This window comes from Carcharodon carcharias, chromosome 11 (genome assembly GCF_017639515.1).
Source record: "Carcharodon carcharias isolate sCarCar2 chromosome 11, sCarCar2.pri, whole genome shotgun sequence".
Classification (NCBI taxonomy): Eukaryota; Metazoa; Chordata; class Chondrichthyes; order Lamniformes; family Lamnidae; genus Carcharodon; species Carcharodon carcharias.
The window spans coordinates 99,554,523-99,574,138 of NC_054477.1; the positions used below are offsets into that span (position 1 = coordinate 99,554,523).

At 42.0% G+C, this 19,616-nt stretch overlaps 1 protein-coding gene across 1 annotated transcript in view; it reads left to right on the plus strand.

The window, feature by feature from the left end:
• Positions 1–19,616, plus strand: part of cep126 (centrosomal protein 126) — a 180,710-nt gene that overhangs the window by 111,362 nt on the left and 49,732 nt on the right. The window contains exon 6 of the mRNA XM_041198710.1: positions 6,178–8,512. Within this exon, the coding sequence (XP_041054644.1) occupies positions 6,178–8,512 (2,335 nt within the window). The remainder of the gene's footprint in view (positions 1–6,177; positions 8,513–19,616) is intronic.

Below are 19,616 nucleotides of genomic sequence, written 5' to 3' on the forward strand. Positions count from 1 at the left end.
CTAATTGCTTGCTGCACCTGCATGTTAGCTTGCAGTGACTTATGAACAAGGACACTCAGGTTCCTTTGGACATCAACACTTTCCAATCTCTCACCATTTAACAAATACTCTGCATTTCTGTTTTTCTTACCAAAGTGGATAAATTCATATTTTTCCACGTTATATTCCATCTGCCATGTTCTTGCCCACTCACCAAGCTTGTCCAAATCTCCTTGAAGCCTCGCAATACACATTCCAACCTGGTTTTGTGTCATCTGCAAACTTGGAAATATTACATTTGGTCCCCACATCCAAATCATTAATATAGATTGTGAACAGCTGGGCCCAAGTACAGATCCTTGCAGTACCCCACGAAAGTCACAGCCTATCTGAGAATTTTTTTTTTTAATTCACTCATGGGATGTGGGCTTCACTGGTTGGGCCAGTATTTATTACCCATCCCTAGTTGCCCTTGAGAAGGCGGTGGTGAGCTATCTTCTTGAACCGCTGCAGTCCATGTGGTGTAGGTACACCCACAGTGCTGTTAGGAAGGGAGTTCCAGGATTTTGACCCAGCGACAGTGAAGGAATGGTGACATATTTCCAAGTAAGGATGGTGAGCTCCTTGGGGGGGGACCCTCCAGGTGGTGGTATTCCCATGTGTCTGCAGCCCCTGTCCTTCTAGGTAGTAGTGGCCATGGGTTTGGAAGGTACTGTCCAAGGAACCTTGGTAAAATACTGCAGTGCATCTTGTAGATGGTACACACTGCTGCAACTGTGCGTCAGTGGTGGAGGGAGTGAATATTTGTGGACATGTTGCCAGTCAAGCGGGCTGCTTTGTCCTAGCCGGTGTCCAGTTTCTTCAGTGTTGTGAGAGTTGCACTCATCCAGGCAAGTGGGGAGTATTCCATCACACCCCTGACTTGTGCCTTGAAGATGGTGGACGGGCTTTGGGGAGTCAGGAGTTGAGTTACTCGTCGCAGGATTCCTAGCCTTTGACCTGCTCTTGTAGCTGCATTATTTATACGGCTAGCTCAGTTCAGTTTCTGGTCAATGGTAACCTCCCAGGATGTTGATAGTGGGGGATTCAGTGGTGGTAATGCCATTGAACATCAAGGGGTGATGATTGGATTCTCTCTTGTTGGAGATGGTGATTGCCTGACACTTGTGTGGCGTGAATGTTACTTGCCACTTATCAACCCAAGCCTGAATATTGTCCAGGTCTTGCTGCATTTGGACAAGGACTGCATCAGTATCTGAGGAGTCGCGAATGGTGCTGAACATTGTGCAAGCATCCCCACTTCCGACCTTAGGATGGAAGGAAGATCATTGATGAAGCAGCTGAAGATGGTTGGGCCTTGGACACTACCATGAGGAACTCCTGCAGTGATGTCCTGGAGCTGACATGACTGACCTCCAACAAGCAGAACCATCTTTCTTTGAGCTAGGTATGATTCCAACCAGCAGAAAGTTTTTCCCCTGACTCCAGTTTTGCTAGGGCTCCTTGATGCCACACTCGATTAAATGCTGCCTTGATATCAAGGGCAGTCACTCTCACTTCACCTTGGAAGTTCAGCTCTTTTGTCCATGTTCGAACCAAGGCTGTAATGAGGTCAGGAGCTGAGAGGCCCTGATGGAATGCAAACTGGGCATCAGTGTGTGGGTCAATGCTAAGCAAGTTGTGCATGATAACACTATTGATGACCCCTTCCATTACTTTACTGATGGTCAAGAGTAGACTGATGGGGCAGTAATTTGCCGGATTGGACTTGTCCTGTTTTTTGTGTACAGGACATACCCGGGCAATTTTCCACATAGCTGGGTCGATGCCAGTGTTGTAGCTGTATTGAAACAGCTTGGCTAGGGGCACAGCAAGTTCTGAAGCACAAGTCTTCAGTACTATTGCCAGAATATTGTCAGGGCCCATAACCTTTGCAGTATCCAATGCCTTCAGCCGTTTCTTGATATCACGCAGCGTGAATCGAATTGGTTGAAGACTGGCACCTGTGATGCTGGGGACCTCTGAGGAGGCCGAGATGGATCATCCACTTGGTGCTTCTGGCTGAAGATTGTTGTGAATGCTTCAGCCTTACCTTTTGCACTGCTGTACTGGGCTCGTCCATCATTGAGGATGGGGATATTTGTGGAATGTCCTCCTCCAGTGAGTTGTTTAATTGTCCACCATCATTCACGACTGGATGTGGCAGGACAGCAGAGCTTAGTTCTGATCTGTTGGTTGTGGGATCACTTAGCTCTGTCTATCACTTGCTGCTTATGCTATCTGGCATGCACATGGTCCTGTGTTATAGCCTCACCAAGTTGACACCTCATTTTTAAGTATGCCTGGTGCTGCTGTTAGCATGCCCTCCTGCAGTCTTCATTGAAGCAGGGTTCATCCCCTAGCTTGATGGTAACGCAACAGTGAGGGATATGCCGGGCCATGAGGATACAGATTGTGTTCGAGTACAATTCTGCTGCTGCTGATGGCCCACAGTGCCTCATGGATGCCCAGTCTTGAGTTGCTAGATCTGTTCGAAATCTATCCCATTTAGTGTGGTGGTAGTGCCACACTACACGATGGAGGGTATCCTCAATGTGAAGGCGGGACTTCGTCTCCACAATGACTGTGTGGTGGTCACTCCTACTGATATTGATATGGACATCTGCGGCAGGCAGGTTGGTGAGGATGAGGTCAAGTATGTTTTTCCTTCTTATTGGTTCCTTCATCACCTGCCGCTGACCTAGTCTAGTAGCTGGGTCCTTTAGGATTCAGTCAGCTCGGTCAGCAGTGGTGCTATGGAGCCACTCTTGGTGATGGGCATTGAAGCCCCCCACCTAGAGTATATTCTGCGCCCTAGCCACTCTTAGTGCTTCCTCTAAGTGGTGTTCAACATGGAGGAGCACTGATTCATCAGCTGAGGGTGAGCGGTATGTGGTAATCAGCAGGAGGTTTCCTTGCCCATGTTTGACCTGATGCCATGGATGGTGATGGTAGAATCTGGGACATTATCTGTAAGGTATGATTCCGTGAGGATGACTATGTCAGGCTGTTACTTGTCTAGCCTGTGAGACAGCTCTCCCAATTTTGGCACTAGCCCCCAGATGTTAGCAAGGAGGACTTTGCAGGGTCGACTGGGCTGCGATTGCCGTTGTTTCCAGTGCCTAGGTCGATGCTAGGTGGTCCGTCTGGTTTCATTTCTTTTTTGAGTCTTCGTAGCTGTTTGATACAACTGAATGCCTTGCTAGGCCATTTAATTGGCAGTTAATTGGCCAGCCAGCATGAAATTGCAGTTGGGGCCCGATCACGGGCGGCAGTCAGTTTCCCAGACGGTGCATCCCGCCCGACGAGGGCAAAATTCGGTCCATTAATTTCTCCAGTACTACTTATTTACTAATACCATCTTCTTTCAGTTCCTTGTTCCTGGTAGTCCCTTGGTCCTTCACTTTGGTTTGCAAAAAACATGAGCTTTTACAACAAACAGATGTGAAGGGAGGAGAACATGACTGAATTAGGAGAAAAAGAAAAAGAATCATACAGGCATTATATAATGTCATTTATATAATGCTCTATCATTGTAACTTAACTTGGCATACAATGAACAATGTTACATTTGTGACTTCAAATGCAAAAAAGAAGTGAAGCAGGCAGGAAATAAAGAAAATGAATTGAAAGATAGTGTTTTTTTTAGTTTCAGGCTTACCAATGTCCTTAACTTCTCTCACTCCTCTGATTATGAAAACTGTTTTGATATGGTTCAGCCTGAAATATTTTGAGAGCCACTGCTTTAGACTTACCAAACAGCAGGTGCAATGAGTTTGTGTAAGAAGCAGCAGAAAGACAAGTATGATCTTGTGAAAAAAAATTACAAGGGAATAGTTTCCCTGAAAGTTAGAATAGCCTGTTACTGCACTGGCACAGAATGAAAAGTAAAAGCCACAAAGTTTTCAAACAAACAAGATTATTTTATGTTTAATTTATTGCAGGGCATTTTGCAGATTATAGAACATTGGCCAGAAGTGCCCAGCAGTGAGAAGATGGATATGATTCAAGACTTAGTATTTGAGGTTCAGAAAATGGTCTAGAATATTAGGAGCTGAATTTTGTAGGGGTGGCAGTGGTCCCATCACCAGGCCAGAAAGCTGGGGCAACCCTGCCTCAGCTGTTTTGGTGAGGCCTGACCAGATTCAGTTGCAATTAGGCAATTAATTGCCTGGCATTGGAGTTCCCATTACTCTAAGGAACAAAATGCTGCCTCAGGCTGACCAATCAGAGGTCGGGTCACTGCTGGGACTGCTCTGGATCTGGATAAGTAGCATGGGTGGTGCCCTTGGACAAAGGTAAATAGGATTGAGATTCCTGGGGCAAGTGAGGCAGGAGCAATGGTTGATGAAGGCAGAGAAATGTTGCCATGTGGGTGATCAATGCTGCAGGGGGGTGGGGGGGCACTTTAAGTGGTTCTTTAAGAGTCAAGAATGGTGATTTTAACAGGAGAACTTGTAAGAATTAACAGATTCTCAATACTGCTTTAATACTATGTTATGACCACAGCCAATGTTAATTGTTGTGCAAACCAAATCCCAGAGGGAAACTTGACTTATGAGCCATACCCTTTTTTTGTATTCTACAAACGAAAAGAAAATTACTGATCTCGGCAGCAAGAAATCCAGTAACACTTTGGGGATTTCAAAGATTAAAATTAAAGTTTTATTAACAAGAATAAAAGAAAACTTAAGCACACAAGATTACAACTGCATGATTAAGGTTAGTCTTATAATACATTCCCCCAAAAAGACTCTCTACTTAGTCAGACCTACAAGTAAACACCTTCCAGGCAACACCACCTTATAGATAAAAGCAAAGTACTGCGGATGCTGGAAATCAAATAAAAACATGAAACGTTGGAATATCTCAGAGCTCTGAAGAAGGGTCATATGGACTCAAAACATTAACTCTGTTTCCCTCTTCACAGATGCTGTCAGACCTGCTGAGTTTTTCCAGTGTTTCTTGTTTTTACTTCCTTATAGATGTTTAACTATAAATATCCAGTAATATTACCTAAGGCAAACTTCTGTAGCTTTAATAAAGGCATACCCCATGACCTGGAACCCTCTTTCACTCTGCTGTGGAAATCCAAACTTCAGAATAAAACTGCTTTTTTGAACCTAAGACTTTTCTGGCTTAAGTGGATGGCTGATTCAGACCAGCATCTTCTTTCAGCCCAGAGCTACCAGCTCCAGCAGCTCCCATTTCACCAACTGTAGCTCACAGCTACAATAACTCTAAAATACATTTTTTTACCTTTCATCTCAGGTTCCATTGTTCTCTTTGAAACTCAAATCCTTCCAAATATAAAATCTTTCATGGTTCCATCTTGTCTTTGCTTTTGGGTCAATAAAATATAATATCCCCACTTCTGTTTTCCTATGGAACTCCTGCAAGATACAGGAGTATCTTTTCTTTTCACCTCTGACTTTCCTTTGATATTCAAACAAACTCAACTTATCTAAAAATGCAAATATTAGATCCAGCCTATTTTCTTGTACCTCAAACCTAACACCTCAATCCTTTTCATGTTTTAAACCAACCAGACAACCCATCTCCTATTAATCTCTGTCCTGCTTAATTGAATCATACACACACGCACACGCACACACACACACACACAAACAAAGCCTTCTTCACAAAATAGCAGAATATTCTCCAAAGATATTAAAAAAACAACATTTCTCACAACTACTTGCATTAAATTGCACTTAAAATGCCTTTAGGTTGTCCCAAAGTCCTGTACAATGAATGAACTGCTGAAGGGCAGTTCTGTTATGACGCCAAATGTAGCAGACAATTTGCAAACAGCAATTTCTATAAATAATCGTATAATAGATTTTTGGTGGTCTACATGGAGGGATGTTTGTTGACTAGATCACTGGAGACTCCATCCTTTTCCTCAATCTTTATGTCTACATGGGCAGGTTGGGGCCTTGTTTTAACATAAAATCCAAAAGACAGCAACTTCTGTAATGCAGAGCTCCTTCAGTGATGTACTGAGCTAGCATTAAATTCTGCTCAACAACTGTTGAATAGCTCTGGGAAATTAACAAGATTAGGTGAACTTAGTGAGGTGAGATGATTCCGTTTTCTTGAGCTTTTTGGTCATGTTCTTTTGTAAATGAGTAAACAATGTATGTTTGAATTTCACAGGAATTCCGACAAGAAATTGAACAACTTAATCAGTCTGAAAGCTTATCAAGTCTTGACAGCCTAGAAACTGAGGGACAACACATTGTGCAGACTGAATCAAATGACTCAATTTCTCTTTCAGTACAGAATAATAATCCTTCCAATAATAGAATGAGGCCACATCTGCCTGTAAAAAATCTTGACTTTTCTCGGAGTGATTTTTATCCTCTAAAAAAGGCACATGTAAGCGCCTGGATTAACGACTTGGATAGTAGCAGGTCTCACCTCCCTTCTCCGGGGATTGCAATGACAAACAAAACTGAAACTTCAATTACAAAGGAATATTTGAGCGATAAGATAGATATATCGGCTTCTGAAAGTATTGGATCTGAATATTTTGACTCGAGTTCTGTTTCTTCTCTTGAAAGACATCAGAATGTATGTTCAACCAAATTTTATAATAGCAATCAACATAAAATAGCAGATAGTAATTCCCACTCTATAGAAAATCATCTAACAACCATAGATTGTTCTGAAAGTTCCCTTGATCAACCTGCTCATTCTGCAACAATAACTTGTGATGCCTGGTCCACACCAGATTCAACACCTAAGGAAACAACACAACTTTCAGATGTGAGCGACAGATTAGAATCTGTGCACGAAAATGAACTTGCATCAATGCATCCTTTAAAACTACCTTTAGCAACAACTGTCTTTTTAACCTCAAGTCAGAAGTCACGAATGTGCAGTGACAGAACGAAAACTGACACTATGAAAGACAGTGAAGAGATCCAACAAAAGCATCTACTGGCATGTGTCAGTGCAACTAATAGAATTACTGTTTCTCCTTTCACGTTGAACCAAAATGCTGACATTCCCAGCAAAAGTGAGGACAGCCAAACTTCTTTCAACAAATATAATTTCAACGTCAAAAGCAGACATGTCTCTGAAGGAACCAGTCAGAAACCTGTTCCTTCTCGAACAACATTTAATTCATCAGAACCTGATTCCAGAAATAATGCAACAGAAGGGAAAGAAAATGAACTAGTAACACATTCACCAATGTCCAACACAAAATCAAAAGCCAACAAAAAGCATTTCCATGAAAAAAGTAATTTCAAACTACTGAAGGGGATACTTAAGAAAGTGTCAAAGTATGAAAATGTTTATCCCAAATCTTTATTGTCTACAAGTGGCGTGCTTGGAATTCAAATGGCATCCTCTATCAGAGACAGTGTGGAGTTGATAAAAATGAAAGAAGTAGAATCTGACAAAAGTCCAACAAAGAAAAAACTAAGATGGCTTGATGAGATTGAACAAACCAATCAGTTTCAAAAGGGGAAAGGCAAAGGTGCTGAAGAAAACCTAGAAAGTACAATAGATAGAAGTTCAGGATCAACAAAACAGCCTCAATTACAGTCACCTTGTTTTGAAAGTAATGGCCACATTTCCAGTGTTAAATCAATTGTGGATAATAAAAAAGAATTAAAACGGAATGCATTACATTCTGACCACAAGACTGCTGTAGATTGTAGCCTTTCTGGTGATCAGCAGAGTGAAACTTGGGGGGCCATCAGAGTGACAGCTCCTGAAATTTCAGAAACAGCCTCAATGACACATGGAATAACACCAGCTGTATCACCTGGTTACCATTTTACTAAACAAGCCTGGACAGCCACAGGAGCTAGAAGCACAGACCACAAAACAACTGCAAAGAACACTATTTCCCAACCTGAGAAACCCTTGGTAAGAATAGGACATGCCAAAGTAATCAAAAGAGCCCATTCTGCTAAGGTTTATTTTCGTACAGGAAGCAACTGCAGAAAAGGTACCATAATCAGGCCCCAGTCTGCCAGGGAAATAATGAAATCTCAGGGTAAAATAATGGTACCCCATCCTCCACCCAAACCAGCCATTGATAGCAAGCAATGTCAAAGGGCAACTGGAAATTTTAATTGTCGTTGGCAATCACAAATACATCCTCCTAATGTTATTGACATCTGTCCCAGCACACCAAGGGAAATCATGTCAGAAGATCATCATATTTCTAGTAAAGACAATGCAGTAGTCTCAGGCCTTTGGCCTCAGGTAGATTTTTTGAAAAATAGGTCTGTCACCATCACAACATTTCCTTCATCCTATTTAGTGTCTCCGTATGAAACTTTTACTAAAGCAACCTATTCAGTAAATGCTACCAAAACTCTGCCTCAGAAAGATGATGTAAGCAATGGCACGAAACAAGACCTTAATTATGGAGGGAATAGATTGTGTTTGGATTGCACACCAACTGATGAAGAAATTACACTGCTTTGGCACGGAGTGCACAGTGCCTTGGCACAAAAGGACTCAGCAATTGGTAAGAAAAATTATTAATAAGCAGTTTCTTTTTTAAAATAGAAGTAGTTTAAGAAGAATTCCTTCATAAAAAGTGGTGTAGTTTTTTTCATTTTTAAAATCACTTTTATTTTAAGGTGCTCCTTGTGGGCCAGGAGAAGCAAGTGCAGTTCCCTTGGCCCCTTGAGTAAACCCTCAGTCACCCTTCTGCCAATCACAGCCTCTCCTCAACCCCATGATTAGCTGACCAACTCCAACCCCAGACCTTCCCCTCCCTCACCATTGCCAGGATTTTCCGTTTTCCTTCTTGTTATCACACTTCCCATTCTTTCCTCGCCTCCGCATAAATATCAGGTCAATTGTCTCCCAGTTGGAAGTCAAGTTATGTAAACATGATTATACTCGAAAAGATCTTGTTTTAGATCTGGCAGATGTTTTAGCATTGTGATTTTTTTCTGGTTTCAGTGTCCTCTGAATATCTGGGTTGCCAATAAAGTGATGTTAGTAACGAAGAAGAATTGTTGATTAATCAATAATGTTTCAAGTATAAAGAATGGAAAAGCCTCTTATCACCAAACAGATTTTTAAATATATTCTTTCATATTTTTTATTTATTCTTACATGGGATGTGGGCGTCACAGACAAAGCCAACATTTATTGCCCATCCTTAATTGTCCCTGCTAGGCCATTTTAGAGTTAACCACATTGCTGTGGGTCTGGAGTCACATGTGGGCCAGACCAGGTAAGGATGCCAGATTTCTTTCTTTAAAAGATGTTAAAGAACCAGATAATTTTTATGATAGCTTCATGGTCACTGAGACTAGTGTTCAGATTTTTATTAATTGAATTCAAATTCCACCTGCCATGATCCCATAGTATTAGCCTGTACTTCTAGCCATGACATTACCACTACACCACCTTGTCTTGTGGGGGTGGTGGGGGGGGTGAACCTGATTCATAGGACACCATAGAGATGAAAATGGACTCTTACCAGGTGTAATACATGAATTGTACAGATAAACAAGCAACTATAAATAGAAATAAGATGTGGGTTAACACATATAATCTTGGTCTAAAAGTTAACCTGTTGCAGTAAATGTCTACAGTAAGTGTGCTGAATATTGAGAACAGGAGGATGACCTAAGATTGCCAGAAACCAACACCCTCCCCAAAAAAATAAAGTTGAGGGGCAGCAACTAAAATTATTCTTGTGCATCTAGCAGTGGTTAGTTGAAGGTAGTTTGCTTTCTTTCTCAATCAGAGTATGATATGTGATGAAGGGGGACTTGGAAAAGAGGAGAGAGAAGCAAATCTAAAATTGCTTCAATGAAGGGAGGACTCAAATGATATCTGACGGACAATGCATCCCATTTTTTGTTGCCTTGTACCTATCAGCTTCATAGGGGCAAAAATATGTTTGCATAGCACCACTTGCTACCAATGCTACGCAGACTATATGAATTTCCTGGGGGCAGACTGCACCATTTCAATTATATTTTTGGGGAATCATTGCAAATCTACACCAGGGAATCTTTCCCCCACAGAATTCCACTGATAGAATCAGATTCGTTTTCATCAATATTTGAACACAGGTATCGAAGCAAAGTGGTTGTTCATGTCTAGCATACTATATTTTGAAACAATGTACATTACAATTCTATGTAACACTAGCTTTTTAAGTTAAATATGACCTTTACTTATCCTTTAAGCAGGAAAAGATTTATTCAAGTGCCTGTTAGGAAATAAAGCATCCCTGTGTTTATTATTTTTAAAAGTTATATGTTGACACTGGTGAGGTCTATACTGTATATTATCTGAACTCAAAGGTTGTGATTTAAGTCAACTTACTAATCCGATAATTCCTTCTACTAACATACCATTACTTAAAATAATGCAAATAATTTATATCCAATTGCAAGAGACTACCTTCATTAGAGACATGGGGCAAAATTTTCCTAGCCAAGTGGAGGCGGAATCTAGTACACGTAGGGTGGTAAAGTCTGTAAAATCCACATTGGGTTTGGATCCCGACATTTTCCTGCCCTCTTCTGGCCTTCCCAGGACAGGTTCCAAGTCCAATGGGGGACCATCTTTGGTTTGAAGGGAAGCAATTGAGCCAATTAAAAAGGCCATTACAAGCCTTTTAAACCTTGAATTCTTTCTTTCCCAACAGCATACAGTTACAAGCTGTGTCTGTGTTAGGGCATTATTGTTTAATATGATTTTGATGCTTGTCAAACAGGTAGGGATCATGTCACCATATTCACCACATAATAACATAAGAAATAGGAACAGGAGTAGACCATTCGGCTCCTCAAGCCTGCTCTGCCATTCAATAAGATCATGGCTGACCTTCTTGTGTTTCGATTTCCACATTCCTATCTACCCCCGATAACCTTTGATTCTCTTGCCTAACAAGAACCTCTCTACCTCTGCCTTAAAATATTCAATGACCCCACCTCTACCGCCTTTTGAGGCTGAGAGTCCCAAAGCCGCACAACCCTTTGAAAGAAAAAATTTCTCCTCATCTCTGTTCTAAAAGGGTGTCTCCTAATTTAAAACAGTGACCCCTAGTTCTGGACTCACCCACAAGAGGAAATATCCTTTCGACATCCACCTTGTCAAGGCCATTCAGGATCTTGTATATTTCAATCAAATCACCCCTCACTCTTCGAAACCCCAGTGGAAACAAGCCCAGTCTGTCCAACTTTTCCTCATAAGACAACCCACTCATTCCAGGCATCAATCTAGTAAACCTCCTTTGAACCACCTTCAATGTATTTACATTCCTCCTTAAATAAGGAGACCAAAACTACACACAGTAGTTGATGTGCGGTCTCACCAATGCCCTATATAGCAGAAACATAACATCCTTACTTTTATGTCTAATCCCTCTCGTAATAAAGGATACAGAATATATGCAATATTGATAAAATAAATGAGCAATATTTTAAAAGTGGGCTTGAAGTTTTAAACTATCACTAAGCAAGACTGATATTCTCAGCCATAGCTTCGAGAATAGCTTCAAAAGGGTTTTGCAATCCAACTGTTCTGCAAAGGAAGCCTGTTGTCTGCACACTCAAAGAGCACTGATGATTTGCTTACTGAGCTGTCCTGCTTCTGACAGTGTGCTTCAGTTTGTTTAAAAGAAATATGATCTTTTTCAAGAGTAATTTGTCTTCTATTTTATCGGAATTGATTAGGAGACTCAAGAAGAGACAAGAATCGACCAATACCTACATATTGGCTTCTGCATTCTGACTCTTGCCTTGCTTACTCCATGTCGCCTGCTATTTCCAAAGACAATACCTGGTCATTTAATAGACCTTTCTTTCATGGCCAACATCCTGTAATCTCTCCTTTTATACCAATAGCACCCTAATCCTTTCAATCACTCATTCCAACAAATCTATTAAGATGAAGGCTGAACACATTTAGATGTTGCAATATCACCCCAGCTTGTCAAAAGTGCATATTTCAACCCTCTTTGGCAAACAGGCAGCGCTGTCCATTGCTCATGCACCTCAGTTGTTTCCCAAAATCTGCCAACTACCAGCTAAACAAAACCAAGTTCTTTCGTTAGCATCCCCTGTGTCACCAGGTTTTCCCCAAGAAAATTTTGAGAATAATTGGACCGTTATCCTTCCAAAGCCTAGCCCTAGCTTCACAGTGCTTCACAGAGCAGTCTAGCAGATCTAAATGTATCATCATTTAGACGCACCCAGAAAGAAAATGAACAGAGTAGGTAACAAATGGCAGACTATTTTTCTTGCTTTATTGATCAAATATCCCTTCAGCTTCCAGGTCATTAGAAACCCTACGAATCTAAGTCGTATGCTCATATGATATGTGAGACTCCTGTCTAGCAACAATGTGGTTGGTTTTTCCTTGCTCAATTATGGACAGGTGACAAATAGCAGTCCAGCAAGTGATACTCATATTCATATCAACTGTTGTAACCTTAACAGGTGGTACCTGTAGAAAGGGAAACAGAATTAACATTTTGAGTCTAATATAACTCTTCTTCAGAACCAGATTAACTGTTCATTCACTTAACTACTGTTCATGCAACTGCTGTCTGCATCTTCGCTTCGGGAAAGGCTGGCTACATACCTTTATGTGGCGGCCAGCCAATTAGATATGCAGAGACCACTTATACAATGGGGAAGGGAAGCAAGTTGGTGAACTTACCATCAGTTGATGGGATCTAAGTTCCAGTTGCCACATTTAATTAACACTCGGACATGTAAGCATTGCGTACAAGCCAATAATATCTGTTATGCAGAGTTTGCTACAGAGATACAGGATTCCCTACCTGGCCTATGAGATTTACCTTCATCTTAGACACTGAGTCACAGTTACCACCAGTTTGCTTCAAGACTTTTCCTTTGCCCGTGAACCTGAGCCATATTCACCTCCATCTAACTGCCAGAAACAGGCGGAACATGGCTCAAAGTAGGCAGTACGTGACCCCATGGTTCAGTGATGCCTCCCTGCAGGTTCTCTTCCAGGCTGTTTGGGAGCAGCGGGAGATGCTCTTCCCCACCGACAGCGCCAAGAGATCCTCCCACCTGATGAAGCAGGCCAGAATGAAGATTGCAGCGGAGGTCAGCAGCTGTGGAATCCACAGATGCACCTGGGTCCAATGTAGGAAAAGCCCAGAAGGAAAAAACAGTTTGTATCAGTACTCTTTATTTCCCAGTTTTTACTGGTGTTCCATTTTAAGGTATACAAGACCAGTTCGAACCAGTATTCTTATTCCCTAGCTTTTACTGTTTTTTCCTGCTGGGAGGGTGAGGGTGGCTTAACAGCAAGGTGGCTCTCATGAGGATATCAAGCAATGCATCTGCTGTGAGGGGAGAGGTAGACCAGGTGGTAGAATCTGTTGTTAGTTTCAGCACCAAATGTGGCATGAGGCCTAAATGAGCGTGAGCCAGATCAGGCAGACAAAGTTGTTCAAGTGACATGAAAGTGCTAGTGTGGACCAATTACTAGAGAGCTCCTATTATCTGTCAGAGGGATGCATGCAGATAAGGGGGTTAGGTACCCATTGAGATGACACTAAATCCTCCCCTCTGCCAACAGGAAAAACTGGTGCATAACGTAAAGGAACAGGCAAAGACTGGTGGAAGAGTGCCCTACATTCTTAACCTGTCTCCTGCAGAGGAAAAAGGGGTGGAATTGGTCAGGGAGCAGAGCAGCCAGGCACTTACAGATGGTGAGGCAGAAGTGTTAGGGAAGGAAACAGTTAAAGAAGTTCAATTGCTAATTATTAGGTTTAAAAACAAAAAAACTGCGGATGCTGGAAATCCAAAACAAAAACAGAATTACCTGGAAAAACTCAGCAGGTCTGGCAGCATCGGCGAAGAAGAAAAGAGTTGACGTTTCGAGTCCTCATGACCCTTCGACAGAACTTGAGTTCGAGTCCAGGAAAGAGCTGAAATATAAGCTGGTTTAAGGTGTGTGTGTGGGGGGCGGAGAGATAGAGAGACAGAGAGGTGGAGGGGGTTGGTGTGGTTGTAGGGACAAACAAGCAGTGATAGAAGCAGATCATCAAAAGATGTCAACGACAATAGTACAATAGAACACATAGGTGTTAAAGTTAAAGTTGGTGATATTATCTAAACGAATGTGCTAATTAAGAATGGATGGTAGGGCACTCAAGGTATAGCTCTAGTGGGTTTTTTTTTAATAATGGAAATAGATGGGAAAAGGAAAATCTTTATAATTTATTGGAAAAAAAAAGGGGGAAACAGAAAGGGGGTGGGGATGGGGGAGGGAGCTCACGACCTAAAGTTGTTGAATTCAATATTCAGTCCGGAAGGCTGTAAAGTCCCTAGTCGGAAGATGAGGTGTTGTTCCTCCAGTTTGCGTTGGGCTTCACTGGAACAATGCAGCAAGCCAAGGACAGACATGTGGGCAAGAGAGCAGGGTGGAGTGTTAAAATGGCAAGCGACAGGGAGGTTTGGGTCATTCTTGCGGACAGACGCAGGTGTTCTGCAAAGTGGTCGCCCAGCTTACGTTTGGTCTCTCCAGTGTAGAGGAGACCACATTGGGAGCAACGAATGCAGTAGACTAAGTTGGGGGAAATGCAAGTGAAATGCTGCTTCACTTGAAAGGAGTGTTTGGGTCCTTGGACGGTGAGGAGAGAGGAAGTGAAGGGGCAGGTGTTGCATCTTTTGCGTGGGCATGGGGTGGTGCCATAGGAGGGGGTTGAGGAGTAGGGGGTGATGGAGGAGTGGACCAGGGTGTCCCGGAGGGAGCGATCCCTACGGAATGCCGATAAGGGGGGTGAAGGGAAGATGTGTTTGGTGGTGGCATCATGCTGGAGTTGGCGGAAATGGCGGAGGATGATCCTTTGAATGCGGAGGCTGGTGGGATGATAAGTGAGGACAAGGGGGACCCTATCATGTTTCTGGGAGGGAGGAGAAGGAGTGAGGGCGGATGCGCGGGAGATGGGCCGGACACAGTTGAGGGCCCTGTCAACGACCGTGGGTGGAAAACCTCGGTTAAGGAAGAAGGAGGACATGTCAGAGGAACTGTTTTTGAATGTAGCATCATCGGAACAGATGCGACGGAGGCGAAGGAACTGAGAGAATGGGATGGAGTCCTTACAGGAAGTGGGGTGTGAGGAGCTGTAGTCGAGATAGCTGTGGGAGTCGGTGGGTTTGTAATGGATATTGGTGGACAGTCTATCACCAGAGATTGAGACAGAGAGGTCAAGGAAGGGAAGGGAAGTGTCAGAGATGGACCACGTGAAAATGATGGAGGGGTGGAGATTGGAAGCAAAATTAATAAATTTTTCCAAGTCCTGATGAGAGCATGAAGCGGCACCGAAATAATCATCGATGTACCGGAGAAAGAGTTGTGGAAGGAGGCCGGAGTAGGACTGCAACAAGGAATGTTCCACATACCCCATGGGTATTATTAGGTTTGTTTAACTATACACCCAATTTGTTATATAAAAGGGATAACAGCTGAGACTAGTTGGGTCTGTGGAGAGTTTTATGACAAGCAATAAAACTGTGTCTGAGGGAGTCTGCCTTGTCTTCATTTCCAAACAACTATTAGAGCTTAACAGTGGTAGCAGAGAATGGTTCCTGCTTGTAAGTGAGAAGATTAGAAACTAAGCTTTCTTTGGACAAAATACTATTTGGAGTTAACCTTAAGAGCAGAGTGGTTTGGATTCATGCAAAAAAACTTCAAAAAAATGGCTGAATCAAAATGTAGAGTGTTGGGGTATGATTACCCACCGATGTTTTCTGAGCAATATGACCAATGGAGAAATGAAGTAACCATGTGGACATGGGTTACGTCCTTGCCCCAAAGGAAAAATGGGGGAGGCTTTGGCACTTTCACTACCATATGAAAGCAAAATAAGATGCAAAGTATTTTCAGAGTTGGAGCCTAAATGACAAGGACCCGAATAAGGTTAAAGAATTCAACAGTTCCACCAGTTTTAGATTTGGAGATGATAATACCCTAAAATCTTTAAAAAGGGTAGTCATTCCCTGTAAGATAGCTGGAGTCAATCATTTCATCAGCACAGATGTTGTGTCTAGCGAAATACCATTACTGTTGAGCAAACCGTTGATGAAGAAAGTGCAGATGAAGCTGGACATGGAAAATGACAAGGCCGTTGTATTTGGAAAACCTGTGGATTTACAACTTATGCAATATGAACACTACTGTATTCCTTTAATGAAACCTAACTTTTCTACTAAGCAGATTAAAAGTATTATTAACGTCAGGGGATAGGAATTTAGAAGACAAAAAACAAACTGTGTTAAAATTGCATCGGCAGTTTGCCCACCCTTCTTTGCAAAGATTAATAATTTTGCTAAGAGTGTGGGGATAAGGGATTGAGAGTACGCTAAGCTTATGGAGGAGATAAGCTATAGATGTGATATATGTAAGAAGTACAGAAGAACACTCACAGCCGATGGTGAGTCTACCTTTAGCGAGGGATTTCGATGAAGTTGTGGCGATGGATTTAAAGGGGGATAAAGAAAAGAACATTTTTATTTTACATTTTGTAGATTTGGCAACAACATTTAGCCGGTCGGCAATCATATACAGTAAAAAAAAAGAAAATAATTGTGGATCAGATAATGGATAAGTGATAGGGACCGGATTGGGGCCATCAGTGAAATTCCTCACTGATAATGTTGGTGGGGGGTGGGTCGGAATTTGCTAGCGACGAGTTCTGAGTTATGTGCAAAAACATGAATGTAATAGTTATGAATATCGCAGCTGAATGCCCCTTTAGTAATGGTGTGTGTGAAAGGAATCACGCGGTTATAAATCAGTTGCTTTGTAAAATATTTGCAGATAGACAAAGCTGTAAATTAACATCAGCTCTACCATGGGCTGTCCATGCCAAGAATTCATTGCAGATGGTTGGGGCTGCAGTCCCTATCTGTTGGTTTTTTAGTAGAAACCCAAAAATTCCTTCAGTCCTGAGTGATTAACCCCCAGCCTGGGAGGGAACTATGATTAGCTCTAAAAAAAACTCAGCAGGTCTGGCAGCATCGGCGGAGAAGAAAAGAGTTGACGTTTCGAGTCCTCATGACCCTTCGTTCTGTCGAAGGGTCATGAGGACTCGAAATGTCAACTCTTTTCTTCTCCGCCGATGCTGCCAGACCTGCTGAGTTTTTCCAGGTAATTCTGTTTTTGTTTTGGATTTCCAGCATCCGCAGTTTTTTTGTTTTTATCTCTATGACTAGCTCTACCTTTTCTGAGCATTTAAACGTACTACATGCAAGTAAAAGAGTGTTCCTTAAAGTCAGCAAGCTCTAAGACACAATGTATGACCATCAGAAACTATTTTCAATCAGAGAACCATAGTATAAGAGAGAAGGACTTAACAAGTGGAAAGGCCCAGGAAAGATTATAGGTTAAGATGGCAGAACAGTCATTTTACAACATGGGAACCAGACTATTTGGGTACACTGCTCAAGGTTAGTTAGTGCAGACTACAAATTTGCGGATTCGGAAAGTGTAGGAAGGGACAAGGAACCATGTAATTCTCATACCCATATGTTGCATGATTGTGAGGACCAGGTAGCTGAAGTTGACAGGGTATCTGAAGATGAAGGCAGTAATTTGGACGAAGAAGATGAAGTGATTTATCCCAGAGGACAACTGCCAAAAGCTGGCACTAAAGTTACATACTTGCCAGAAGGCACCTATCAATGGCGGGATGTGACGATTATAGGTAGTGTAGGGAAGGCCACTGGAAAATATAAAAACAAGTTAAATGTACGAGATAAAGGACAGAAGGTTAACCCTTTGGGAACATGAAGTACAAAATGGAAGGCAAGGAAATGCGGTATCAGTTCAGACAGTGGGTCTGGGAGTGAACATACCTCTAGGAAGAGATCGCAAACTGTTGAAAGAACATCTATAAATGGGAGAGGGAGATCAAATAGTAACAGCCCAGAGCATGATAGAAGGCAGGATAGAGGGCATAGCCTCACAAGGTTAAGGAATATGGCACAGACTGGTAACGCTACAAGGAACAGAAGCCCATGTGATCGAGAAGTCTTAGTAGCTTCAAACAAATTAGACAAATTAATAAAGAATGCCAAACAGCAAGAACTACATAGTTGGAAAGAATTTGGGGTATACATAGAGGTGCTAGATAGGGGACAACCAGCTCTATCTTATAGATGGATATGCATGGAAAAGGTGCTTCCTGGTGGGACTTATAGAGGTAAAGCCAGGTTAGTGGCATGAGGGTTTGAAGAAAAATTGGATGACCAGGATATAGGAGTAGATTCACCCACAGCAGGGAAAGATATGCTGAAGATCTTTTTATCTCTATTAGCTGCAAATATTTTGGAATGTAAGTCCATTGGTATTAAAGCTGCTTTTTTGCAGAGACACCAACTTCAAAGGGAAGTTTTTCTCTGTCCACCAAAAGAGGCGCCAAACACAGAAGGGATTCTTTGGAAGCTAAATAGATGTGTATATGGTTTAAATGATGCCTCCAGAGTTTGGTATTTCTCAGTGAGGTCAGTTTTGTTAAAGTTGGGCTGCCTTCAGCTGGAAGCCAACCCAGCAATGTTTTATTGTCACCATGGAGGCAAACTTGCAGGCATCTTTATGATGCATGTAGATGATTTTTTTGTGGGGTAGTAGTAGCGAATTTGAAACATTTGTCATTAATGGGCTCAGAACGGAGTTTAAAATTAGAAGTCAGGCTTCTGGTGTGTTTAAGTACATTGGATTGGAAATCAGGCAGAGCAGATCTCACGTCCTTTCACATCAGCAATCCTATTTAGAGAACATCAATCCCATTGCAGTTAGCCATGGTAGGGCCTCCCAGAAAGATACAGCGGCTTCTGAAACTCTGAAACCGATAAAGAGGAACTCAAAAGTCTAACTGGGCAACTCAGGCCAGATGTCAGTTTTGACGTTTTGGAATTGAGCACTAGAATGAATGATCCAAAGGTTGAAGAAATCATTCGGGCAAACAAAAAATTGACAAAATTTAAAATGGAGCAGTTTTGAAATGTGTTTTGAAATTCCCATCTTTGGGTGATCTTAGAAAAATGAAACTGATTGTGTTTAGTGATGCGTCTTATGCAAGTCTATGTGATGGATTTTCAAGCGCGGGAGGATTTATAATATTTCTCATGGGGGGGGACAAAGGCAAATGCTGCCCTTTGACATGGGGATCTAAAAAGATATGAAGAATTGTAAAAAGTACATTAGCAGTGGAGGCTCTCGCCTTTGTTCAGGCAGTAGACGTGGCATTCTTTAAATCAAAGATATTAGCAGAAGTTTTAAATGGAAAAGGTTATTCAGGAACAGTACCTATCGAATGTCTTATTGATAACAAGTCACTTTGGGAAAATGTTCAGTCTACAAAGTGCATTAACGGGAAGAGATTGCAAATTGACATTGTGAGCTTAAAATAGATGCCAAGATCAAATGGATTGATAGCAGCTACCAATTATCTGACTGCTTCACAGAAGAGGAGGGAGCTCCAAGAAGTTACTAGAGACCCTCAAAGAGGGATGTCTTTTTCTTTAAGAAAAAGGAAGGGGCACGAACTCACGATTAGGCTCAGGATCACAATCTGGTAAGCACATCACAGACAAATTTCTGCAGCTTATGGA